The sequence below is a fragment of the Cordyceps javanica genome, chromosome 2 (genome assembly GCF_051103115.1).
Source record: "Cordyceps javanica chromosome 2, complete sequence".
Taxonomy (NCBI): Eukaryota; Fungi; Ascomycota; class Sordariomycetes; order Hypocreales; family Cordycipitaceae; genus Cordyceps; species Cordyceps javanica.
This window is the reverse complement of record NC_139296.1, coordinates 3,274,847-3,301,338: the sequence shown is the minus strand read 5'-3', so window position 1 is coordinate 3,301,338 and position 26,492 is coordinate 3,274,847. Positions and strand designations below refer to the sequence as shown.

The following is a 26,492-nucleotide window of genomic DNA, read 5'->3' as shown; positions in this document are numbered from 1 at the left end:
ACCAAGGACCTGGCTCGAGTGGCTTGCAGATGGATGTCTGTTATAGGACCACCCTGCCCACCCGAGAAGCACCGGGAGATGACCAGAGATGCAATATCTGTCTGGATGCCACGATCTACTTAGTAGCTTCTGAAAATGGACAAGAGAAGTAGAGAAACGTCTAATGCCTACATTTTGACCAGGTATATGCTATTCCCGTGTAAAGACGAAGGAATCAACAATATGCAGAGACGGACCTCTGTGATTCATGAGTACTGGTAAGCAGACACTGAGATACGAAATCCATGACAATACTCCGTACGCAGCGTTTTATTCGACCCTGCACAGCATCCCGGTGTCCCCTCCCGAACAACTGGTCCGATGCCACGCTGGCGTATCCACAGCTGTCATGATACTGCAAGCCCCCCTTTATTGTTCTGCGCTTTTTTGGACCGGCAACTCCTGCTCAGTACCAGTACGGACTACGCAGTACCAGGTTTGCTTTTTTTTTTGGTCGGCTCGAAGGACCCTTGTCCATGCCACCGGGTCGGGTCTGATATTCCACATGGTGCTCAATCTGAGCGGTGTATTATTACTACCTCCAGTTAGTTCGCGTAACTACTCAGCAACAGAAAACGAAAAAAAGGAAAGAAAAAAAGGAAATAAAGACAAAAAAAGGCGACCGGGCTTGTGCTTTGCATTGCAGCAACTAGTTTCCGCCGCTATGATGGGTTATTAGCTCTGCAAGCCCATCGCGGACCAAGCTTCCTGTGACCAGTTGCCCGTCCACGAGCAAGGGAGTCTGTGACTACTCACTAATATGGATGGTGCTGTCCCGTCACTCTGGAACCGAGGCATAAGTATCTTATTCATCATTTAACAAAAAGCCCTGTTGAGAGAGTCCCGAAACAGCACGTCGTAGCCGCTGCGGGCCGTCCCCGTCCAGCGCCGTAGTCATGACATGGGACCGTCACATATTCGAGGGCTCTTTGCAGTATTTCAGAACGCAGGGTGACGACATTTCATTTTTATATTCCTTGCTTCTCAGACCACTCTCTTTGATTTCCAGGCTGCATTTCTCGCTTACTGCTGCACCAGTCAGGGCTTGCCGTTCTGCTGCGACTCGTCAGCCCACCACCCCGCATCTTAGTGTGACTTTGCTGCCCAAGCTGCCGGGACACAAGAGTACTTATGACCTGATGCAAGGAAGCCACGAGGAGGGGGGTGTACGCATGGCTGGCTGCGCCCGCGGTGGGTGCTGTGGGAAGAGGTGACGGAGAGCCATGATCAACGGAGAGTCTCCGGCGGGGGGGGATTATTCCGGACTCGGTGAGTGTGCATGCCGCCAATTCGAGGGCGCAGTCCGAAGAGGTCGAAATAAGTCTACATATGAAAAAAAAAAAAAAAAAAAAAAAAGCGCTTGCATGCGGTGTGCGAAGAAACCCTTTGCTTCGTATTTGCTGTAATTTATGAGTTCTGAGCGACACCTGGCATCGAAGACAAGCTTAGGCACAGAAATATTCACCCACTTCCTGTGGTGTCATGAGTTACCTTGGGAGAAAATGGCTGGAATAACGCTCACATTTGATTGCCATGGAGAGCTACCAGGAGACCACGAAACTACAGTACGAACACTAAGAATCTTCCAGCTTTGGACAACGCATCGGTATTCACAAGAGCCAGCAACCGAATTGTCATCAATTGACCAAAACGAAATTGAAAATAGCCTGACGAGGCATCTTTCCGTACTTTACACACTACTTAGGAACCATCTCATACATTGAGCCATGTAGAGGAGAGACTTGTTGCCTATTCGCGATGCTTCAGGTATGCTAGCCACTTCTGCACGCCGGTGAGCAAGTCAGACACGTCCCGCGATGGCGCGTCCCGTCCCCCCCCCCTTTTTTTTTTATTCTTCCAAATCTACCACGGAACGATGCCCTCCTCGTCAATAATCTGACCGATATCGTGGTCCCTGCGCCCCTCGGCGACGCTGAGAATGGTCGCCGCGCCCTGGCGCGCCGTACGGGCGGCGCCCATGGCGCGCATGGCGTCCTCGCCGTGGTTGCCGAGCCCCGTGACGCAGAAGCCCGGGCTGACGCTGAAGACCTTGACGCCGTCCTCGCGGAGCTTCCAGCGCCAGTCGAGCATGAGCATGCTCAGCGCCGTCTTGGAGCAGCGGTAGCCGACCGTCTCGAAGGCGACCGTCTTGGGCCAGCCCGCCGCGACGGGCCCGGACGGGAACATGTCCTGCGCGGCCGCCAGCGTCAGGTGCGACAGCCCGGCGAGGAAGAGGATGCGCGGCGCGGCGGCGGCCAGGAGCAGCGGCGCAAAGTGCCAGGTCACGACGTGCGCGCCGGACACGTTGATGTCGTAGGCGCGGGTGAAGGAGGCGCGCAGCGAGGTCTTGCCGTCTGCGGCGTCCCAGTCAAAGGCCGCACCTGTATAGTCATTGCTAGTGTCAGATGGCAGGAAACGAGCTCGGGTGCTGTCAGGAGAGAGGGTAGGAGGAGACACGGGCGTCGGAGGAGTTTTGCATACCCGCATTGTTGATGAGAATGTCGACGATGCCTCGGCTGGTCTTGACCGTTTCGACGGCCTCCTCGATGGACTGATCTGATTCCACATCAATCAGCAGCACCTCGACGCTGTTGACAGCTGATGAGCATTCCGATCTCAGCTGTTCAACGGCTTGCTTGCCGCTGACAAGGGATCGAGCGCCGAGAAAGATGTGGTACGGATTAGGAGACTCCAGAAAGGCCCTGGCTGTCTCGTAGCCAATGCCTCGTGTCGCGCCGGTAATGACAACAGTTTTGACGCCAGTCATCTTTAGTTATGATGAAAAGAAATAGGAACAGCGTATTTGAGTGAATTTTTTTCTTTCGCCGTGATCTATTGGACTGATAGACCTTCTTTTATTCCCGTACCCTGTTGCTGAGAGGCAGCCATCTTATATACTTGTTCGCTGCTGAACGAACGAGCAAACACTCCGAGACAGCGGCTGTGCGAGCGGAGCCGACTCGGGATGGGAAGTACTGAGACTGGAAGCAGAAATCATCTTGCTCGAAAATGATGATTTTGGCTTGACAATCTGACAAGCCGAGCTGCGGTTGCTGTTAGACTGCCACCGTCGTCGCCAACTTGTGGAGTTAGCGTGCGCTATCACCGCGCCGCAAGCTAAAGGCCGACACTTGATAGCGCCGTCGGCTATAGGAGGAAGACGCAGGGCTGCAAGAAGTGGCATGGCATCGAGGATTGAGTGATGGCCGCCATCGTAAATACGGCACTCGTGTGGAGGGCTCTGTCGGTCCCGAGAGTAAGCGTCATCCGCAGCGTTTCGGCAAGCTGGAAGCCGGACAGGAAGAGAAGGGCGCTTCGTAGCACTGACAATGAGCGATCTTACATTGGCGCAACTCTACAGGAACATTTGTTGGTCGGTTGGGACACTAAAGGATCTCCAAGAAGTTTCCAGGGCTAGGATATAGGAAGTACCTATGTTGAACCACGCTCAGTAAGAGTAGGTATCGAGCAGCGTCGCACCGCCTGTCTATCGTAGCGATCTTAGCCGCGGTCTCTAACGGCGTTTGCAGTGCTCCTTGACAGTCTCTGCATCTCGTGGAAAGAAAACCTATCTTTGTTTCCTATGCTACGTCCAATGTACTCAAGATTCATGATGTATCTGTGCGGCAAAAGTGTCGGCTGGCAACCGCGTGGGCAGAAGGGTGAATAGCTATCATACTTGGGTACGATCAAAGGTCTTTGAAAGGCCGCCAGTTGATGGACAGCTCAGACACATCCTGGTCTTTCAGTATTGCAGAACAAATACGCTTACAGCGAGCCATATGCATACTCATCAGGTTTACGGGCTCGTCAGCCATCTGACGAATGTGCCGCGATCCCATGCGATGCACACTTGCAAAGCGCTAGAGTCATTGCTTGTGTGATGAGCAAAGATGACGTCGCATCTTGCAAGAGAAATGACAACACGGTTAAAAGGTTTCCTGAATTGACACGACTTACCACGGCCGTGTTTCTCGCGAGTCCGATGGACTGTGGGGAAAGCACACACGTAGGGGACACCGCGTAGCTCTGTAGACGTACTCGATGACAGACAGCCCCCAAAGCCCTAGAACATGCAACGAAATGAAGACGGGTGTAAGTTGATCATGAGGTCGCATCTGGTGATGATGGCTAGCACACCCCGCCGCGGGGTCGGATGCTTGTTCCACCAACGGCTGGTGCATGTCGCGACACGCCCGCGGTGGCAGCCCCGCTGAGGCGGGAATGGGCCGTTTTCTTCCTGGTGGTGCAAGCTGGACTCGGCAACGCATGCTGGACCTATCAAGATAGTCGTGGAGGGCATGCTGCTGGGCGAATCGCTAGCAAGTCCGCGGAGGGGAATACCCGCCGTCTGCATTTGGCAAGACGATGGTGGTGCGGCAGCGAATGTTGTGCGTCATTGCTAGGTTCAATGGATGATGTCGGTTCGTTGCCATTGGGGAAAAAAAAACAGGAGACAGACAAAAAGCCGCCTAATAATAGAAAAAAAAACATGAACGCTGGGTACCTGGCTTACTGGGAGGTTTATTATAGCGACTCCATGTACCTGCCAAAGTGGGACGCGCTATATAACTAGTAAATTACTTGCCTCCCAGTACCTACTGATAGTTCTCAGTACCTGCAGTCCGTCCCTGTTTTCTAGACTCTCCTTCTCCATCGTCATCCTCCAAGTGACTCACAATCAACCAAATCCTTCTCTACCGTTGCGCCTAGCACATCTCTCGCGTCTTTTTTCCATCTCGGAAAAGACTACATCCTTTACCAAACCCCCCAAGCCGCCGAGTCCATCGCTCTGCCGCCCCGACTGTGCAAAGACAATAGTGCACAGCCGTCCAACTACTCCCTCGTCTCATACTATTAGCTATATGCCCCGAGAGCCCCTTGCGACACTAGAACCAAGCAACCCCCCAGACAACGCCGCCGCTCCATCTTCCAACTTCCAACATGGCCCCGTTCACCGTGAATCCGTCGGTCTCTACCGAGTGCATTCTGCCGCCTCCTCCAGCAGCCGCTCGTCCCCGTCGCGTCCTTGCCGACGCGACTCGGCCGGTGACGGCGTCGATGCCGAGCAGCTCGACGAGAAGCTACGCGGACTGAGGCTTCGCAATGCCAGAGCCACTCGTCATGGCAACCCCCTCGCCTCTGCCCCTGGACAGAGGATTGCCGACTACGAAAACGCGCTGACCCCGCCGAATCCTAAGCAGGCACTGGGCTTCAAGGTCATCAAGCGCTCCGCCGGAGAACCCGGACGGACTCTCCTGACAGACATCCCAAACGGTCAGTAGCACTTTACTACAGCCCCATTGCTGCCCTCCAATGGAACCAGCCTTGATCATCATCTCCATTCTAACCTTTGGCTTGGATACAGAGATCCTGACCAATATCCTGTCTCATTTGCACCCAGACTCCCACAGTGCCGTCGCCCTTGTCTCGAAACGCTTCTATGTGCTGGCCACCACCCCGCACATCTGGCGCCTGGCCTTCTTGCGCTACTTTCCTGGCCATGCAAGCCTCGACGACAACTTTACCAAGGCCTCCGCCGACCTTTGGTCTGAGCCTGCCTCCGACATTGTGCGATCCGAGACGCGCTATTTCGGCAGATTGACGCCGCTCGCTAGCTGGCGAAGTGAGTACGTCTTTCGTACCAGGCTCATTCGGAGTTTGAGCAAGGGTAAGCCCAACACCAGTGCTGGTGCTATCGGCTCGTCCATGCGCGCCAGTCAGCTGGGCAAGAAGTCGAGTGCTGTATTGACATACAACTCGAAGCTCCCTTGGCTCATTACTAATGTCCATGCCGTGTTTGATAATGGAAGGAAGGCCCCTCGCGCCATCCAAGGCTCCAGCACCGTCGGTGTAGCCACCATGAGCGACCCTACTACGGGTAAGATCGAAAGCTGGGGCCTCAAAGACAGCTACTCTGCAGTCCAAATCGAAGAGGCAACTCCGGGCCTTGAGCCGTACGGCCTCGGCGACGGCCCCGCAGCTACAGACAACAGTATGGATGTCAGTCAGCTCTACGGGATTATCGCCGGCGAGGGCTTTCCAGGCGGCCGTGCCTACTTTCGCAGCGTCAATGAAATTGCAGGACGCTATCTCGGCTCTGAGCCAAATGCTGAAGAGTCGCGACCCGATATTCCTCGCATCCCTGAAATCGTCGAGGCCATCAGCAGCGTTTGGATTGCCAAATCATCTGCGGTGCCGGCCACGACCTCGGCCATGTGTGGCATGTTGACTGGCTCGACTCTTGGTGTCCTCACTGCTTACTCTCTCGGATCTGATCCGAGTGGCCCGAGGTATAGTTACGGTGACATGACCGCGCGCTGGGTGCTCAGCCCCGGCGTGCCTATTGTATCCATCAAGGTCGATGACAACTATACTGTGCGACGTCGACTGTCGCGCAGAGTCTGGGCTGTGGCCTTGAACGCGCTCGGAGAGGTATTCTATCTCACCGAAACCCCCAAACCTGTGTCACCTCAGCAGTCAGCAGGTAACGCTCTTGTAAATGCATGGCTTGCTGGACGCTCTGCATATTGGCACCTGGTTGAGCAGACGCGCAGAGCCGCACGTCCAAATGAGCTAGACCTCAATGCTATTCGCGGGACTTACTCGCCCCGAACTCCATCCAATGTCATGAACTTGAGTGACAACCAGATTGCTGCCGAAGCAAGAGAAATTGAGACGTATATGCGCTATCAGCCTGGTCATTTCCTTGATGTCTGCATTGGCTGGGATATGCAACGCAGGCTCGAGATTGATTTCGCAAATGACGATGGCCATGAGGCTGGAGAGGGTATATTTGTCATTGACTGCGGGCATGGTCAGGCAGCTCGCATCACTAGATTGTGCCGATCAACCTCGGTTCAGCGGCCTGCATCCCCGGGGGCCACCAAGCCTGTGCCAGCCATTCCTCCGTCTCTGTTTGGGCAGGCTGGCATCCGGAGCACTCCAGAGCCGCAGTCCCCGAGATCGCCGCCACCGACGCCCCACTCACCAACGGCCCCTTCTGCCCCTATGGATGAGTGGCGAGCTGCCCCTTTCGAGCTGAGAGGACCCGATAGCCAGGTAATTACAGCCAGTGCTCTTGATAATTCGGCTTTCGCTACCCTCACTCTCGGGGAGGATCCTCTGCATACCGCCAACGAAAGCCTCATAGCCGATCACAGAGATGGAGAACGAGACGTTCAGGAAATTCCTGGTCGTAGAGCCCGCTTTCTCACGGTAGGCACGGACTCCGGCAGTGTTATCGTTTGGAATGCCAGAGAGACCCGACCAGAGGTGGTCCAGCCATGCCGCGTCATTAAAACGGAGTCCCCGTCAATTTCGTGCCTTGCAGCTTCAGCCTTGTATCTGGTCCATGGTGGCAGCGACGGTCTCGTTCAGGCTTGGGATCCTCTCGCCTCAACATCGGAGCCGATTCGTACTCTGAATGCTCGGTCAAATGGCCGTGTCCCTCGCTACATGATGACTATGAACCCTACTCTAACCTCTGCTACTTATACTGCAGTGGGTGCTATTGTTTTGGACTCTGACCCTACAGTTCTCCGGGGCGTAGTAGCTTTTGGCGCCTTTATGCGCTACTGGTCGTACAGCTCCAAGGGTAGCGCTCCAGGCAGAAAGAGACGCCTGCGACACCCTGACGCTCAGGGCCGCGCTGCAGGCCGTCGGTTCGGCAGCAATGTCTCTGGCTATATCCTGGAAGAGGAGGAAGAATTGAGACACGAAATTGAGCATCGGGCGCGTGAACAAACGCGCCTGCGCAAACGCTTTGGTGTTGGTGCCCTTGGAGACCTCACGGAACAGGAAGCCCTCGAGTATATGCAGATGGTCTCTGAGGAGAGCTTCTTGGCTGACGAAATGCGACGGGCCAGCGACTCGGCCGCTGAAACTAGTGGCGCAGACACGGCTTCGACAACAAGCCACAGCACAGCAGACGCAACGACGCCCGAGGCCAGCTTCGTCGAATCCAGTCCGCTGCAGCAGAACCTGACCAGCGACGATGAAGACGAGTATGAGGAGCAGATCCAGCAAGCTATACGCCTGTCGCTACTTGAAGGCGTCAACGACCGTGGCAAGTCTCCCCAGCGGAGCAGCACAGACGAATTCGAGTTTCCCATCACCTACAAGGCCAAGACCAAGGGCGGCAAAAAGAAAAGTGGTAGCCGTCGTCAAAGCTCGTCGGCGACCTCAACTCTGTCCCCACGCGTCCTGCCCTGCGTTGCCAAGAGCGCGTCCGAGGCCGTCGTGGGCTCCTCCTCGGGCAGTGAGCAGATACCCCTGCACAGCTCCGCAGATGTTGATGCAGACCTCGCGTTTGCCGTCAGCCTTAGCTTACAGCAGGAGGAAGAGCAAGTGCATAGTCGCCAGCGTGGCCGGGAGTCGTTTGCCGAGTCGAGCCAGGATTTTCCGCCGCTGGCTATTGGCCAAGGCAGCAGCAAAGGCAAGGGCGCGACTAGATGGTGAAAGGGAGAGAGGGTGGGTGGACTCTCGAGTGGTTCGAAACTTGGTACATTACATTACTCGTATGCTTGCTGAGGCTTCTTTTTTTCTTTCTTGATGCATCGTTGATAGACGAGCGACTATTTAATTACACTTCTCACATCTCGCACTCACGTCCGCACGGTTGGCATCTCTCAGGGTCTGAACCGGACGCGGTGGGTGGCTGGCTGCCTTGATGCTAACCTATGCATCTTGTCCATAGACTTGGCATCATTCAGCCTTTTATTGAATTCTTTACTTGATCGATCTCATTTGTGCTCTTTGTGAATCTGAGTTGTGCATGACCCCTTACGCCATAACTCAGGGAGTAGTAATAATGTGTGGGTGCCCATTCAGTGTCTGAGCTCTGACGCAGCATGGACGCCACGTTTATTAGGTACTGAGTACGCAATTGCCCGCCACGTCTTTCAATTTTTGGCATGGATTTCGGCCTGTCTGTTGCCCCGCTATTCGGTGAATGTAATATCCCCCGCTGTACATCGGAAACTTTAGACGGCATTGTATATCAAATTTGTTTGAAATTCTTTATATGCTGCGCTTTTGAAAGAACAAAGACTCTGTTTAGTATTAACAGAAGGGTTCCCGATCGCCCAACACAAAATCAGACCCAATCGCTCACATACATAATCAGTGGCGTTGCTGCTCCCAAGAAACAAAAAATGATCCAAAACTCCGAATGATTTGTTCTGTTGCCTCTCTGTATATACCGTGATTGCAGTGACGTAAATAGTACAACCAAAATCGAGACCTTGTATCGTGAAAAGGCCCAACGCCCCCCAAAAAATAATATGTAGACAGAAGTGAAAATAGTAGAAATCATCAAACACGACGCTATCTCTTTATGAAATGCCAAGCCTCAGCACATCCTTTGAGTCTAGCCAAGAATCAAAACGCCAAAAACGATGCAAAGACACGAAATACCGACGCGGAGGTCAGGTCGTAGTGAGTAAGCGGCGTCCTTCTCCCCGTTGCCAGTTTCTTGGGGCATGGTTTCGCCAGCAGCACGATTTGCGATCGTGGTGGTGACAGAGGCATCGAATGGATACTTGATTGTGGTAGCGGCCATGACGAGACCGATAGGTCCCATGGTCAAGGTCTGGTCGCCAATCACAAGAGTTTTGCTGCTGACTCCGGGGCCGACCGCATATGTTTCTCCATTTACAATGATCATAGAAGGAGGGATCTTCGCAATGGTGGCGCCACCAACAATCTCGAATTCGGTGTCGGTAGGCTGGGCAGTCGCTCCACCAAGCATCGAGCCATGTACAACCACACCAGTAGGCCCAATAGAGACCGTGTCGCCGTTGATGACCTGAACAATGGGGGCGATGCCTGTTCCATACGTATAAGTGATGGAATGCAGTACAACGACGCTGCGGCCTATAGCTGTGAGCATCTCGCCACCAGCAACAATGACATCCGACGGCTCTGGTTTCATGAAAGCCATGCTGTAGCCGCCGATGGTGACGCCAGTCGGACCGATGGTTACGTCCTGACCGTTGACGTTGACTATGCTGGGTTTGGACGTGGGAATGGGGAACGTGCCCCCGCCAATTTGGAGATTGGGGCCTGCGGAAGTGACTGGGATGCCAGCCAAAACTGATGAGGACGGACCCGTTACCGATGGTGGCCGAGTAATGGTAGCGCCGGGGGCAACCACCGCGGTAGGATTAATAGTGAAAACTCCACCGTCTTTGTCCAGCGTGACAACAGAGCTGCTTCCCGGGGGCACCGTAAATGTCTGAGTATTGATCACGACAGAAGTCGGACCAGCAGTGATCGTGTAGGTCTCTTCCGGAGCAGGCGCGCCACCACCAACAGGGGTATGAGGATCCTCGCCACCGTGATCTGTCCAAGTCTGACTGTAGTCAGGGATCGGGTCGGATGTAAAGACAACAGAAGGATTCTTGTCTGTGGTGATGAAAGTGGTTACAGGGACGTGCTCGTTTGGCGTCACTTGTGGGATGATCGGAAACTGCGCAGTAACGGGGAGTCCGTCAATAGTGAAGGTCTCCGTCACCAGTGTACGTATGATGCCTTCAGCTGTCTTGCCCGGAGGGGGCGGCCGAGGAATGGCGGGATAAAGATTGGGATCGCAGTAGTTTGGTGTGGCAATGGGAGCAAATGGTGGCTTATAGTCTGACTTGTGGCCCTTGAACGTCACAGTGGAAGTATGTACCACGAGATAGTGAGTGTATGTTCTCAACATGGGCAATGGGGTACAAGCGGGCACGATGCTAATAGAGCTGCCATTCTTGCAGTGTTGCTGTGTCTTTGTCCTGGTTCCATTGTGATGTGCGGTGCGAGTCGCAGTCAAGTTGCAAGGAACCCTGGTTATGGTGTAGCCAGGGGGGAGGTTCGATGGGAGAGGCGGCATATCTGTGATCTGAGTGGTGGAGTAGGTGGAATTCAGGTTCGTGGTCGTAGTCATTGTCGGTGCTGTGGTGGTTATGTTGAAGCCCGTTGTTGGAGTGGTCGTGTTAACATTTGTTATTGAAGTTGTGTTTGACAGCAAGACTGAGGTGGATGACGCCTTGCCAGGGATCGTCTGCTGCGTTGTCGTCTTGCGCCTCGGCGTCGAGGAGCGACTCTTGGTAGAATGCGAGGCCGACGAGGGCAGCGAGGAAGACGTTTGCGAGCTTCTGGACGCATTAGATGTAATCGATATGCTCGACTGTGTTGTGGATGCCGTTGACGTAGTTGTTAGAGAAGTTTCTGAACTAGTGTGGGATGGTGTTCGTATTGAAGAAGCGGCGTCATTAGATGAAGATTGGGAGGATGATATTAAAGAGGTTGTTGAGGATTTGCTGCTCGGTTTTGGTGCGGGGTGTATCGCAATTGAGGAGCTGTTGGTAATGGCGTAGGGGGGAGAACTCATGTGAGGACCGTCTATTTGATGAGGAGTCAGCAACTCCAAGTTTGAAGGTGGTTGAAGCACATGCATATCGATGCGAGCCCCGGGAACAGAGCTATTCTGAGGGAGCAACTTCTCCAATGATTGGCGCAGAGCGGGCAGCGGGGCAAACTTACCATTCCTCGCAATGACGGATATGGGTGAAGCGATGAGGGCTGCAGCGAACAGCAAGGGGGCGTCGACTCTCATGGCGGCGTTGGCTGGAGACGTCTCGAGCGCATAAGACAACTCTGGGCCGGCGATAGGGCAGACGGATGACGTGAAGATGAAGAGGATAGATTGCGACTATCATTACATGGACGTAAGAACGGCTGGGCAGGCTATACGGAGGTGGGCAACATGGCTGGCTGTACAAGCAACGGCAACGAGGCGAGATGCGGCGAGGCAAGCGAGCGAACGGGGGCGCAAGCAGGCAAGTCGTGAGGGCCAAGAAGAAGTTCAGAGTGATGTGACGACGGTGATGTGATGACAGCGGTCTTGGTCGGCAAACAGCAGCGTTAGTTCCCGTGGTGGCGGTTCAGGTGTGGTGCGGTGAAGGCGTGGTGGCAGCGAATTGTCAGACAAGTGATGGGTGCAATTCGTCAATGGAGAGCCACACTGTCTAACAAATGCGGGCTGGAAGCGGTTGTCGGCTGTCGGGGCAAAAGGCAGAGGCAAATCAAACGATGCGTGAGTTGGAAGAGGCGGCCGGACAAGGTCGAGACGAAAAGGAGGTAATAGAAAGAAAGGCGAGGTTCAGTCTGAGCGATGAGCACCGAGATGTTGAGAAAACCAAGAGCCAAGCCAAAAGGCAGAGAGAAGGAGGGTGACTGGGGGATGATTGGAGATTTGATGAGAGCCGGACCAGCCAGACGAGCCAGCAGTTATTAGGGCGAACGGCGACGAGGCCCAGGCAGGGAGGCAAGCAGGCAAGCAGGGAAAGTCAAGCGGCGCTACGGATACTTAGCAAGGACGGGGAAAATAATAATAATAATAATAAAAAATCAACCCGATAGGCGGTACGGAATATTAGGTACTTCAGACCAGGGAAACGAAACGATGGCAGCTGGGGCAGACCTGGCACCGGCGCAGGACGCTGGGGAGGGCGCTGGGACTAGCACAATGCTAAGTAGACGACAGGCTCAGGCGGAGTATTAGCGGGCTGGTGAGCAGTTAGTGGGGGGGGGGGGGCTTGGGAACCAGAACCTTGCGAACTGGTTCGATTGCCTTTTTGGCGGTTGTACCCAGTGGTCAGACCACTCGGTGGTTCTGTGGCTGACCTGCCAGTGGTTTACGGTGGTTTATAGGCAAGGTACTTACAGCCTACGGTACTTGGTAGGTAAAGCAGGTGGGCTGTGGCGGTTCGGAGGCCCGCGTGCATGGGGAAAAGGCCCTGGCTTCAGTGGGACTCGGTACCTACCTATTGATCCTAGCCTCTCGGTACCTGCTCAGCTGCTGTACCTGCCTTCAAGTACCTACTCCTCCTGAAGGCGTTGTGATGAAAAGAATCTCAACAGCCGCCGTACGAGTAAGTAATTTTATTTTCCCCCTTGACAGCCCAGTATGACTCTCTCCCACTCTCCTCCTGAAACCCGTACTCGATACTCCGTAGTCCGCGCTGTCTTCCTTTCTCCTCTTGCAAAATTCAAGTCATGACATGCAGTCACAACAGGTCGTCCTTCGCGTACCACGTTACTCAGCTACGCACAACCATCCACCACCACACGCCGCCCACTACCACCACTACCAAGGTAAGTAGGTTCCTAGCTAGGCAAGTAGGTAGGTTGCGAGGCACAAGGCTACTGATAGTGGGAGGGGCAGAGGACCGCCTAGCCTTTGCACCACCAAATCTACCTGACTATTCGGGACAAGACCGGTGAGCAGCCATGAGCTTAGAAGGGCAAGTGCCAGTATGCCCAGCACGAGGGGCATGCGACGCAAGATGATCCGTGGACAAGGGACCCGTCTCTGACCATCTTCTTGCCCGCCCCCCCCCCCTCTTCGCAGCTTCCAGCTTCATCATACTGGGTACAAGTGTTGAGCTCCTTGTCGTCGTCTTGTCCTGTCTTGGCAATGGCTCCTCTCTCGTCTCGACTCTCCAAGTACTCAGTCAGTTACTCAGCAAGTACTGTACTCACAGGCTTCACTACTCTGTAGTGGTACCTGATGCGCCATAACCGCAATGCCGCAACACACTCTCCCAGCACCACACCCAGTACTTGCGAAACATGAAAACATGCATAATACAATGCTTCCATCGCATTGGTATGCTGCGGCTGTGAAAGAAGCATTGCATTGCGTCCTTGCATCTCCATCACCTTGACTTGTGCAGCCGCATACTGCTACGAGGCAGGTACAGATGTTGCCAGCCAAGTACACACCTCGTCGACTATTCGTACTCACTTGAGTGAGCCATCAGCCATCAGCCATTTTCGATTCGTATTTATTCTTATTCTCAGCCACCAAAAACTCTCACCTCAACCAATTGAGATTTCCCTTGCCTCGTAATTACTACCTCGCCACGACCAGTACTTAGACCGCACCACCCATCGGGCATATCTCTATTCCCATGCCAGGCATATTCTGGCAGTACTGAGCACCTGATTTGGCCCCTCCCCTTGCTGAAATACCTACCGACGCCTCATCGCTCATGTTTACGGATTAATCTGCACTGGATACTGATTAGCGGACGGGTACTAACCCGTCAACCCACCTCAGCCAGTCAGCCTAGTTGTACCAGCAAGTAGTCGGCACTGCCTTTTGCGGCGTGCCGCCTTGCCTCCTCCTATTGTGGCCAGGCCGGGCTTTTGAATCATGGGCCGTTGACCATGTGTCATGTTGCTTTCAGCTAGCCTGACACACACACACACCACACACAATGACACAGCTGCCCGCGCTTGACTACCTGGTTTCGACGTGACCCATTGGATCCCGTTGAGGTTTTTTTTTTTACCTTGGCTTTTCCTTTGATTTTAAATGGAGTTGAGCATGTTTTCCGCACGTCGCTACACATTTCCTATCATGGGTGTTATTCTTTCGTAATATATTGCGACGAAGCATGTAGCTGCGAATTCCCCGGGACAACCGTCGAATCAACGGACAGAATCCGGTCCAAGAAAAGGGCAGAAAAAAAAAAGAGTTCACCACTGTGGCATTTGTCTCTCCAAAAAGAAGAAAAGAAAGAAAAGAAACACAAAAGAAGCGAATTGTCTCAAAGCCCTACCGCGCAAGGGAAACCTCCAGGAAGTCGTTCTACAGTGCTTTACACAGTGTTTATACTGTACGTGCTAAATCACACTATCAACTATCACTAGGTACGGAGTACCTATGTATTAGAGCTGTGGAGCCCACCCGGCTGGCGACTCCTATATACGATCTTGCCGCCTCGGGTCATTACTCCGCGCATTATAACCTTGACGGAGAGGGCAAAAGAAAAAAAATCCTGCTAGTCGCTACAACTACTAAGTAGTCGTGGACAGACGACCTGCCAATTTGTGCATGCTATTCTGTAATAGTCTACACATCACCCGGCCCACGCCCGTCCGTTCTTTTACACTCAGTGCCATGTTCGGCGGGGATGGGGGGGGCCCGCCAACTACTGGAATGCTGGCGTGGTCCGAGGTTGCAATTGGGGTACCCATCGAGCATCTGACATGGCCACGGCTCCCCAGTCACCCGAGCCGAAAAAGAAGAGCACAAAAGAAAGGAAAGAGAATGAGCTTCGTCGTCGCGTCTCCTTTTTTTTTTTTCTCTTTCTTTCCCTAGGAATGACTCCATTTCTCATGCCAGTGGGGGGAGGCTGCGCAGCTCGTGTCTCACACGCAGCAGCCTCGATCGCTCGTCCAAATTTCCCACCGCCACAACCCTCATTTCAACATGCGCAGTCATGGTGCGTGCGCCTCGAAAATGTCTTGCCGCCCCCTCGCATTATAATCTAGTGGCAATAACAACCACACTCAATCGCGCGACCAGGGCCGGGCTGACGAGGAAATCTCGCCATGAACATGGATAGCTCCAAGACATTTCCACCCTTGCAGGCATAGTCTCCTTTTTTTTTTTTTTTCTTCCAACTTCATCATCACTATCGCGTAGAGAGGAAAAAGACGTATCGCAATTCAAGTGTCAAAAGAAAAAAAAAGGAGTACAACTTTAATCATGATGCAGTCTGGTATCATACCCAGTACAATTATTAGGTGCTACCTAGTGCAATGAGTCGCCCTATCCATTTCATACATGTCCGCTCGCCAAGGTCGAGCTGGCTGTCATCGCGTTAACCACCTACCGCATTGCATCGGCCGCCACGTTGTTGCGGCGGCCACAGATTGCATTTGCATCCTTCCACCACCCACACCCCCATCCTGTGGCCCAACTCCTTACTGGCTGCTGGTACATTCTGGCACCAATGCGGTAGGTGGCAGAGGGCAAGGCTCTTGGCAACCAAACAAAGTTGGTTTGGGGGGGCGGCGGCGGCGGCGGCGGAGGTCGGCGGAGGTCGGCGGCGACGACCACGACGATGATGTCGACGAGCGGCGCGCACTGGACAGCCATATTTGGTCGTCCGGTCCCGGTCGGCAGGCGGCCCAAGCAGCCACTCTCACTCTCGGCTTGACGGCTGGTCGGGAGGGCATGACCTCGTGGGCTTTGACCTGCTGCTTTTCGCCTGGTCTCGTCCCCCCCCCACGCGCGCCCGTCCTTGTCCCGATTGTCAGTTTACTTGAATTGGTGTCAGAAACAGGAACCAGCCGGAACGTACGGGCGGCGGGGAAGGGAGGCATGGAGGGACCTGGTCAACTGGTCTCGCCCCATCGCTTTGCTGCCACCCATCCACCCCCCTTGCCCCCCCGACTGATGCACGCGTCAGTGGAGATTTCCCATCGTTTCAACGTTGTTGCCATGTAATGATCCTGGTCTGATGCGACTGCTGCTGCCGGGGTAAGTAGAGTAAGTAGACGATGCACTCCAGTTGACCAGCGCACAGTTGCTACGCCACGCTGCAGCTTTTCTTGTACCGGTAGCAATAGAGAATATGAATAGTGTGGCCTCCCCCACGCATGCACTCATGCTCATGCATCTCATGCATGCTGAGGGCAGACTGCTTTTTGTTGTTGTTTTATGCTGCATAAAAAAAAAAGAAAAAGAAGGGGCAATCATGCCATGTAAGTAGCCCATTGCCATGTGTCGCAGAATTTACTGTTATTGGCCGTGACAAGAATCGACGACGACCTTTGTCGGCTCTCACACGTCGTCGTCTACCACCCATTCGGCAGCGGCCCGTCCGAAACAAAGACACCCGTACCAAGACAGCATTGGTCGTCGAGACAGAAAAGTGTACAGGTGATTATCATTATTGTTTATTATGATGATGACTATGAGGGCATAGATTAGAGCTGGGGAAACGCGACGAGAAACCATTCGCCTGACGAACAATTGCTCCGAAAAACATGGTGACATCTACCTACCCAGTATTCAGTAAGTATGCCTGGCCCACCCCTGGGTCGCGAACCCTTGGGGCCGATCTTCGCATCTCCTTGACTCGCACGACTCGCGCGGTTGACCTGTCCATCAGGATTACGATGTCCGAAATATTATTGGCAAGAGAACAAGACATGTGAACGGAAAGCCAATTCGACGTTGGCAAAGCGATGGACGGAAATCCACAACATGTAGTTACTGGTACTACTCGGCTAGCCTGCCTGCCTGGAGCAACTATAAGGAACCCCCCGCCGCATCCCCCACACAAAATCTGGCGGCGGCCACCCTGGCATCTGGCACCTGGCAACCCGTTTTTTTTTCTCTCGCTCCCTACTGGTAGTTACCGAGTCTGTACATGACAAGCGAACGAGCAACACTCTCCCGCGGGGCACTAACGGGTAAACTACCGTGTCCAAGTCATCCTGATACACGCTCCCACCAGGATCAGCAAAAGGTCGGTCAGAAAAGAGAAAAAGAGGTGCGCATTCCAGACACTCGACCATGTGGTTGGAAGCGGCTCGCTGGGCCTCTGCGACACTGAAATGGCAAAACACGCCTCGGGTTCCAGCTCGCTTGACCCGAACTTGACTCTGGCTGTGTGGTGGGCAAGCCCAGAGGCTGGAGGAGAGGGGTGAGAGAGCATGCCATCCTTACGGGTCAGGCCAGCAAAGTTGGCCTGCGACGTTGACCGGGCCAGGCGACGAGCTCTCTGGGATGGAAGGCTACCGCGTAATGACAGGCTGGGCAATGACGAATGGCCGCGGCGATCTGGCATGGCGCGCCTGCATGCAAGGACTATATATTCCAAACGTATGATCAAGTTAGTAGCAGATGCCATGCCGCTCGTATAAAGGCATGGAATAAAGTGCTCTTTCGAATGTAGCCCGGAGCGTCAGACTTGGATCTGCTGTCGCGCGCCCACTCATCTACCTCTTACAAAACTTGATCGATTCAGGCAAAGACCTGCCTGCTGCCTGCCCTGCTGCCCTCCCGTACGAGCACAAGAGCCGTGAGGGGTATAGCCGGCCCGCGTTGCAACGCATGCGCGTGGCATGGCATTGTATCACCAGACCAGCACCATCAGCAGCAGCAGCAGCAGCAGCAGCAGCAGCAGCGTGTGTGTAGGCGCTTGTGTGTGGGCAGTTTATGAATAGAGTATGATGCAGAACTATCAGAGTTTGGAACATTGCCAAAAAAGCCACAAGGGGGGGGGGGGGTGGCAAGGTCTACCACGTACCCAGCAGTGAGTACTCAGTAATGTTGTACATCCAGGACGCTGGCCGAGAGACAAAATCCCAGCCCTTTTTGCCCTCTGGCTGGTATGCGGGTGGCAGCCATTGCAGTCCGCATCAGGCCTAGTTGAGGTGCTGCTTTTCTCTCGATGAGTACTCTAGATTACTTTACAAATACCTCAACCTTTTCTTTTGTCGCCACAAACGGGGCAGCATTGTAAGTGGCTTCTTTTTTAGTCCTCGCAGCATTACTTGGACAGCGGAAGGATCGTGGTTTTAGACTTTCGGCTTCCGTGATCGACTCGGGCGTATTGCTAGAACCGGATGAGCGACAGGCCAGCGGCGTGGCTTCAAACGGCATTGCTTGGTCAATAGTTTGGACGAAGAGAAAGAGAGACAGAGTGGGGGAGGAGTAGCGTGTAAGTAGGTACGGAGAGAGAGAGAGAGAGAGAGAGAAACCAAGAATGGTCTGGTCGCGTTCTGCTTGCGCCTTGTTTCTGTGACGAAAAGGGTCTTTTTATCTTTTTATGGTCGTTGCTGACCTGGACAGTTCGCGGACCAAAAGCTCGGCACGTGGGGTGTTAAGCTGTGTAGAAAGCTGTTCAACCAATCCTCATGTTGAATTCGAGAGTCATGATGGTGCGAGATCTTGAGCTCATGCAGGCACAGGCACGAGAATAAAAAGCAAACGAGGTAAGTAATGCAAGGCCCGAGGGCAGTGGCGGTCTATTGGGTACTCGTTAACGAGCCAGTATTGTGCGCCTGGGACGGAGAGGCCAAAGAGTCCGGGTATGCGAGCGAAAGCAGAGCCCGGAAAGGAAAAAAACAAAACAAGGTGAGACTGTGGAAATTGGCAACAATGTGGTCAGAGGTGAAATTTGACTCAACTTGATGAGTGTCTTGCTTTCTTTTTTTCTTCTCCTCTTCCATGCTGCCTTGCTAATAAGCTAACTGGCAAAGAAGTGGCCAAGGAAATTAAAGCGGCGACGGGATCTGGCCTGGGCTGGTGTGCTCTCCCTGGAACGCGGCTTTTGGTGGGCAAAGTATGGAGCAGAGCGCCTTGGCTGCTACAGGTGCTTGTGGGACGACGTTGACTACCCAAGTGAGGTACATGCCTAGCCATCTAGGTAGGTACTGGGTAGGTAGGTAGGCAGGCAGGCATGACCAGCTAGCCAAGAAAGAAAGGTACAAAGAGGCGCCGCGTAATCTGCAGTACGCAGCAGGTGAGATACATTCGTAGATTGGTAGGTAATGTAATGGTCAGTAGTAATCTGTGCTCCGTACGGAGTACTTTTCTGAGAGGAAAGGATGCGGGGAAGCCATAGTACTCACTGTGCTGGAGGACACCAGTGGCGGAGGGAGTGCATTCCTGTGGTGATTTGCCCGCTGAGACCCGTCCCCGCAGCGCCGCCTGTTTTTTTCAGTGGGCTACGTTACTTAGTACTTGGAAGGGAGGGGGATTGAGCAGCAGCACATGGGAGGGGGCGGTCCTGTATGTACTTCGATAGCGTCCAATTGTGCAGCTTTGCTGCTTGATGTGGTAGTCTGGTACATGTATTCTTCCCCCCATCTGATCGTATAGCGGCGACGCTGTTGTCTCTGCCCAGTGGGCTCGCTGGACCTACTTAGCACCTTGGCTGGCTGGCTGGCACCTAGCTGGCACCTGGCTGGCACTTGGTTGGCCTCTTGTCCTTGTCTCGCCCTCTGGCACTCTGGCGCTCTGGCGCCCTGGGCCGCTCGCTCTCTCTCCCCCGGACACAGACATGGTCTCATCCACTGACTGTCCTGGCCAGCCCATCCCAGCAGAAACGCCATCCTCCATCCTCCCTCTTCCGCCGTCGTCCCATCCAAATCCATCCATCCACCCTCCTTCCTCGCCAATCTTGTCTCCTTCTCCTCTCATCCGACCAATTTTTTCCCTCTTCAACTTTTAATTAACCGACTTCGCCTTCAACCTTTGGGCATCTCGCATTTCTTGGCGGCGGTTTTTTTTTCCCCTTCATTCTTTGGGCGGACGCGTTATTCTCGACCTGAACCTATTGGCCCCCTGCCCTACCGACCGATTTACTACCATCACCACCACCCCATATCGCATCTCTCATTTCCCTGACTGCCCGCCGCCGCCGCCCCGATCATGACCTGCCGTGCAACCGGCCCAGCGATTTGAACAACCCTCCCCCATATGGATCCCGCGCATCCGACTGTGCAACTTGGACGACACTCCGTCGCTTGACCTCTTCAAGTCGCTCGCGCTCTTTTTCGCGAGTCGGCTCCCTCCGAGTCCGCTTCGCCGAGAGCGACCTTGTTCAGCACTGTGTCGCTCGACACCCGGCGACGCTATGCGGATAAGTCGAATGGCCGCCGCAGCATCTGTCGCCGCTACCACCGGCGTCACGGCGTACGCTCCTGCTCCGGTTTCCATTCCCTACGGAGATTGGTACGTTGCAACGCCGTCCCCGGTGCATCTGAAATCTTCAACCCTCCCGGCACCTATGGTGACCAGACTCTGACCCTCTGTGACATGTAGGCTTGGCATTGACGGCAACTGGTCCACGGCCCAGTTTCTCCTTGGCACCCAATCCGACCTCGTTAATCTCATACCTAGCACTTCCCTCTCCGAATTATGGACAGTCGGTCCTGGTGGATGTCAAAATAGTACGTTGCCACCCCCCGCCATCGCCCGTTGAACGGCTTACCCTCACTCCTTCCAGCGCCGTTGCAAAACCTATAGCGCGCGCGCCAGTCCGTTGGTTAACATTTTGCCTCAGAAGAGCAACACTGCATGACAGCGAGAGGTGGCATCTACACCCCCGGCGACTCAAAAAGATGGACCTCTTGGGGCCAGTATTTTCTCGGCCTGGAGTATCTAGGCTACGGAGGCAACGGTGCCTACGGTGTCGACAACATCAACGCCTGGAGCAGCTTCACCAATATCGCCTTCGGCATGAGCAATGTCCTCATCGCTGCGTACAACACAACCGACTACTTCAATGGCCTCTTCGGTCTCGGAATTTCTCAAGGCCGCTTCAAGGGAAATATCGGCGAGTCAGCGCTTACTCAAGCCGTCAAGACGTTTGGCTGGATCCCCAGCTACAGTTACGGCTACACGGCTGGAGCGAATTACAAAAATATGCCTGGTTCCCTGACTCTGGGAGGTTACGACGCCGCACGCTTGGTTGACCACGATACGCTCTTCACAATCACACAATCCGACAACTCACCCCGTGTCAGCGTTCGCAGCATCAACGTGTACAACGGTCAGAAGCCCAATGGCTGGGCTTCTTCAACCAACACGTTGTCTACTTTTAACGATACCTTTATGGCCCTCATTGATAGCACTACCCCCTATCTATGGCTTCCCGAGAGCCTCTGCGAATCCTTCGCATCCGCCCTCAACCTCACCTACAACGACACATACAAGCTCTACACATTAACCAACGGCCAGTATCAGGACTATTCCAGCTCCGACGCCTACTCCTTTACATTCAGTCTTGCGAGCATCGATAACAACGACAACTTTGGGCTTCCACTTAACGCTCCAGGGGTCGTCAATATAACACTTCCAATCAAGGCTTTTGTTGGATCGCTTCAATATCCCTTCGCCAAGGAAGCCATCAAGTATGGACAGCCGGCCGTACCGTATTTTATGCTGCGTAAAGCTACTGGTGGCAGCAATACTATTATTGGCCGTTCTTTTCTGCAAGAAGCCTACATTCGCACAAAATATGACTCTGGCGTCTTCAGTCTGCACCAGGCCGCTTTCCCTCCTGACCCGGACACCAATCTTAAACTCATGCCGATCAAGCAGCCGAGCAACAGCCCCTATCCACGACCTCCGCCAAATAAAGATCATCGAGGTCTGACGACTCCCCAAATGATTGGAATTGCCGTTGGAGTAGTTGCTTTCTGCACCTTGCTTGTGTCTGCACTCTGCTGCTGGAACCGTCGTCGTAAGCAGAAGAAACGAGGTGAGGCCGCGGCCAAGGAAGTGGAAGCTCAAGATACGTCATCGACTATTGCTCCCGACTCCCCCATGACTCCGGTTTCTCGTATCTTATCAAAGATCGTCCGGAGAAAGCGCTCCAGACGGGCTACCGCTGCTACCGATATGAGCGCACCCATGGAGGCGCCGGCTTCAGAGATTTACGAGCTGCCAGCACCGCTACCCCCAGCAGAGCTCGCCGCTTATAACGAGGACGATGACTCCATTCTCGGCGATACAGAAGCGGGGACAGACGATTCGCAAAACTTGAGTGCTTACGAGCTTGCTAGACGCAAGCTTGCCCGGCAGCTTGCTGGCCCTGTTCCGGCCTATGCTCCTCCTGCGAATGGCATCATGCCTGGCGAAAAGGACATGGAAATTGACACCAACGTGATCCAGACCACCTCCATCCCCCATCCTCAACCTACATACCACTACCATAACGTGTCTCCGGTGCGGTCGCATGAAGGTCTAGGGACCAACTCTCTTCCGGCCACTTTACCCTCACCAGTCTCCCCTCGCACGGACTGGAACACCAACGATCTTCCCTCTCCCATCACTGCATCGCTGCATCCCAACTCGGCCTCCTCGCAGTCTGGTTCCACGGGTCGCCGTCGCGCCGGCTCCAACACGATGAACGCCACAACAAGTGAAACAGGCAGTGCCAGTCGATCCAATTCCAACTCGTCATCACACTCGAATGAACAGCCGCAGCCTCGTGAAGTCAACTTCCCTCTCCCACAAGCCTCCGTCCAAAGGACACCCATTGAGCCCTCCAAGGTCGTGTGCTTGGGTCCTCTTCCGGAAAACATCTCCTTGTTCAGGCAGCGTATGCTTTCCAATACCCCTGGGACACAGGGACAATCTTGGACAGGGCCAGCTCATCATTCACATCACCGGCCCTCCACGGGCAGCCTCGGTAGTAATTATACTGATGAGGAAGACGCCATGGTTGAAGAGATGACGCGCCAGTCACTCATGTCTGCCTCGCGTACCCAAGAGGACTCATGGCGCACCGGCCAACGACCAACTTTTACCAAACCCACGATCCGCACTGTCTTGCCTTTGAGAACGGAAGAAGAAGAGAGCATTTCGCCTACAAGCGCTAAAAGTGGCTCAGAATCTCACGGTAGCGGTGGGCGTATTGGTGGCGATGATCTCATTCACGTTCCACAGATGGCAGAGAAGCGCTACAGCTGGGAAGAGGAGCGATAGTCTCTCGGAAGCACAGAGGGCTGGTCCGAAATAAAAGAGAGTGTACAATGTGGCGAGGCATGTATTTGTGTTTTTGCACTTTTCACCCGATGCCATCTCGGCCGCTGCGCGATGAATACATTCGCGAGCAAAAATTGTTTTGGTTTTGATTTCAATGGAGTATTTACCTGGCATTTGGAGTTGGGCGGTAGCGTTTCTGGGCAATTTGCACATTTTCTTGCATAACCATGCTTGCAATAAGAGAATGGACTGTTGGATCTTCCCCATTTATGATTTTGTTTTTCCACGCCACGACGCTTTGGCGTTTGTCAGATGGTTGCTGTTTTTTCTTGGTTGATCTTTTCTGTGGGTTTCTCTGACTATCTCGCATCGATATCCCTTATTTATTTCACCAGCATGTTCAACGAAGCACGCTATCATGTACGGTTTTTTCATTTGCTTTTTTTGTATGGCGGCGACGCCCATCTTTCTCTATGAGGCTCGTGTCCGAGTCACAATCTCTTCTCGACCTTTGTTCTTTCTTTCACTCTTTACTTTCATTTCACACGCAGCAAGAGAAGGACATGCCTCGTTTTATGTTTCGTTTTCTTGGTATCGGAATACACGGAGGTTTTTTTTTCCTGCGATGGTCAGTGGGAAATTAGCCACATTCAAGTCATCTTAGCAAGAGCAACTAAATGCTCTAGATTTACACAAAAAGAAATCTTTAGACTCTGAGAAACTGAAATCCTTAGAATGCGCGAACTTAATTTACTGGTGCAATGGCGCTGTAAAATGTTCTTAGGACAACAGTGCGCGAAAAAAGATGTGCCGATATATCTATTGCGTCTATTGCGTCTATTTGATGTATTGAAGACGAGCAACTTTTTTTGGACAAAATAAATAAATGAATTACATTTGACACATCCATTGAGTACATCAATATTGTCTTGTTCTTAGATTGCATCATCTTTCGGGCGAGATAGTTTCCCTCTACCAAATCTCCTGCCACCACGTCACGGCGTCGAGCATCTTCCTTCGCTCCTGCCTGGCCGCGTCGTCGTCGCCAGCCGCCGCCAGAAACGGATCCCAGACGGCGCTCCGGCACGCCTCCGCCATGCGGGACGAGCCGCCGCAGACGGCAAAAATGGGCCGCTGCGGGATGAGTGCCGCCAGCGCGGCGGCCTCGCGCCGGAGGAGGTCCTGCACATACACCTTTTCGCGCTGGTCGCGCGAGAAGGCGGGAAACACGGTCAGCCGGCGACCGTCTTCAACGGTGGCCGGTTCACCTGCTTCTTCCCCCGTGGAGCAAGTGGCACGGGCTGTCTCGCCGCCTAGAGCTGCCCACTCGGCCTGGTAGAAATAGTCGGCCGCGCGGTTTCTGTTGCCGAAGAAAAGCAGCATAGGCCCAATGCCGCCGCCGCTGCTGCTGCCGTCACCACCATGCGTCAGGCGCTCGTGAATGAGGCTGCGGACCGGCGCGACACCAGTGCCTGTAGCCATGGCGATGAGAGGCCGGCGGGCGTTTGCGGCGCCATGCACGGGCGACTGGGCGTCCTTTTTGGTGACGGTAAGACGCGCCCCAACAGGCAGGCTCGCCAGGTAGCGCGAACAGAGACCCTGCCGGGGTTTGCGGAGGACGGTCTGGTAGCGCACCAGGGCGACAAGCAGGTCGACACGCGTGGCAGCGTTAGGGTCCTGTGACATGGGGCGAAGCTGGTCGCCGCCGTTGGCGATACTAAAGTCGCGGCCGCGGATCAGCGGGAAGATGTCAAGGAGCCGTGCGGCAGGGAGGCGTACCGAGGTGAACTCCTCTAGTACTTCAATGATGGTGCGGCGGGCGCGCGTGGCGTAGTCGAAGTACTCGTCAACGTATTCGGGTACGGTGAACTCAATCAGACGTTCCTTATGGTAAGGGTCGGTGGAGAAAAAGGACATGCTTTTGAGAAACGAACGGCGCGGGATGGCGGTGATGTCGATGTTATTGAGAAGCAAGCCGCGCAGGGTCGTCTGCGGCGGCGCGTGAAGGCCACGAGGCAGCGGGCGGCACAACGACAGGTCGAGAGGCGCGTCGGCAACGGCCCCCCAGCCCATGAGGACGATGAGCCTCTGGACATCCTCGGGGAAGTTCTTGGGGTAGATTGTGAGGCAATCGCCCGGCTTGCAGTGAAGAACCTCAGTCGCCGCTCCGCCGTCCCGCAATGGGGCGGCTTTGGGTCGAGGGGGCACATCAAGAGAGACGTGGCGGACGTCCTGCCAGTGAGAATCCGGCGTCGTGCGCCGGTTGACAGCGAGAGTGGCCGTCCAGCCTTCGAGGACAGGTAGGAGATCTATGGGGGGCGTGTTTGCCAAAGACAAGGTGGCGAGCGAGTTGTCATTTTCCGGTGGTCCTGGGGTTGCAGCCTCGACGTCGCGTAGGGCAGGTTCCAGCGACCAGCGTGGTGGAAGAATGACATCTTGGGGAATCGGCTCCAGCCCTTCCGGGTGCGGGTGCTTCTCCAGCAAATACTTGGAGAAGCCATCGGACCAGCGCGCAAACGACCCTTCGATGCTGTATAATGTAAGCAGACGAAGTCGTAATGAAGAGAGGAGGAGACAGCCCTACCCATCCGGAAACTGCTCATCCGCTTCGAATGTCTCATAGAACGGCGAGGCGCCCAGCTGGTCCAAACGCCGAATGAGTTTGCGCGCAGCCCAGTTGAACCTAACGCTGACGTGTTAATCACATGCAGCTCATCTATGAGGCTCCAGCCTGCCAGCGTATGAAACGTACTTGAGATAGGTACTATCGCCCAGCCCGAAACACGTATATTGCACCGGCGCTAGGCAGTCCGGCGGCAGTCTTCTTTGAAGCATCCTCTTCCAGAAATGCGTAGAGTTATGTGGCATGTCGCCTTGCCCGGTAGTAGAAACGACGAAGATTACGAGCTCATTGTGCAACAGTGTTGGCTATGGCGCGTGACGTGCGCAGGTTAGTGAGTGCGGATGCGAAAGGTGGTTTTCCGGAGCTGGACGAACCAGGGCCACGGCGTTCATCTCCTCGACGGTGCTTTGGAAATGCAAACGCTGACACGTTTTGCCCAGCTCTTCGGCCATTTCCTGCGCATTGCCCGTCTCAGACCCGTAGAGGATCAAGACGGTCCGTGGCGGTGCGACAGCCATCTTGTCCGAGATGCGTTGCGCC

The 26,492-nt window shown here is 54.2% G+C and overlaps 6 protein-coding genes across 6 annotated transcripts; 3 read left to right on the top strand and 3 right to left on the bottom strand.

Moving 5' to 3' along the window:
- Positions 1-1,902: 1,902 nt before the first annotated feature.
- V2A60_003479 (uncharacterized protein) lies at positions 1,903-2,806 on the bottom strand (the record flags this gene model as incomplete). The annotated part of the gene is made up of 2 exons (XM_083254813.1): positions 1,903-2,420; positions 2,521-2,806. The coding sequence occupies 2 exons, from the start codon at positions 2,804-2,806 to the stop codon at positions 1,903-1,905; spliced, it is 804 nt and encodes a 267-aa protein (XP_083110939.1).
- A 2,098-nt stretch (positions 2,807-4,904) lies between these two features.
- Positions 4,905-8,499, top strand: V2A60_003478 (uncharacterized protein; the record flags this gene model as incomplete). Its single annotated transcript, XM_083254812.1, has 2 exons — positions 4,905-5,316; positions 5,408-8,499. 2 exons carry the CDS (start codon positions 4,905-4,907, stop codon positions 8,497-8,499), a joined length of 3,504 nt encoding a protein of 1,167 aa, XP_083110938.1.
- A 910-nt stretch (positions 8,500-9,409) lies between these two features.
- Positions 9,410-10,744, bottom strand: V2A60_003477 (uncharacterized protein; the record flags this gene model as incomplete). Its single annotated transcript, XM_083254811.1, has 1 exon — positions 9,410-10,744. The coding sequence occupies one exon, from the start codon at positions 10,742-10,744 to the stop codon at positions 9,410-9,412; it is 1,335 nt and encodes a 444-aa protein (XP_083110937.1).
- A 241-nt stretch (positions 10,745-10,985) lies between these two features.
- On the top strand, positions 10,986-11,399 carry V2A60_003476 (uncharacterized protein; the record flags this gene model as incomplete). The annotated part of the gene is made up of 1 exon (XM_083254810.1): positions 10,986-11,399. One exon carries the CDS (start codon positions 10,986-10,988, stop codon positions 11,397-11,399), a length of 414 nt encoding a protein of 137 aa, XP_083110936.1.
- Positions 11,400-20,486: 9,087 nt separating this feature from the next.
- Positions 20,487-23,329, top strand: V2A60_003475 (aspartic peptidase domain-containing protein; the record flags this gene model as incomplete). The annotated part of the gene is made up of 3 exons (XM_083254809.1): positions 20,487-20,569; positions 20,660-20,787; positions 20,901-23,329. 3 exons carry the CDS (start codon positions 20,487-20,489, stop codon positions 23,327-23,329), a joined length of 2,640 nt encoding a protein of 879 aa, XP_083110935.1.
- A 972-nt stretch (positions 23,330-24,301) lies between these two features.
- On the bottom strand, positions 24,302-26,470 carry V2A60_003474 (NAPDH-dependent diflavin reductase; the record flags this gene model as incomplete). Its single annotated transcript, XM_083254808.1, has 4 exons — positions 24,302-25,859; positions 25,914-26,012; positions 26,082-26,257; positions 26,327-26,470. The coding sequence occupies 4 exons, from the start codon at positions 26,468-26,470 to the stop codon at positions 24,302-24,304; spliced, it is 1,977 nt and encodes a 658-aa protein (XP_083110934.1).
- Between the last annotated feature and the right edge of the window lie 22 nt (positions 26,471-26,492).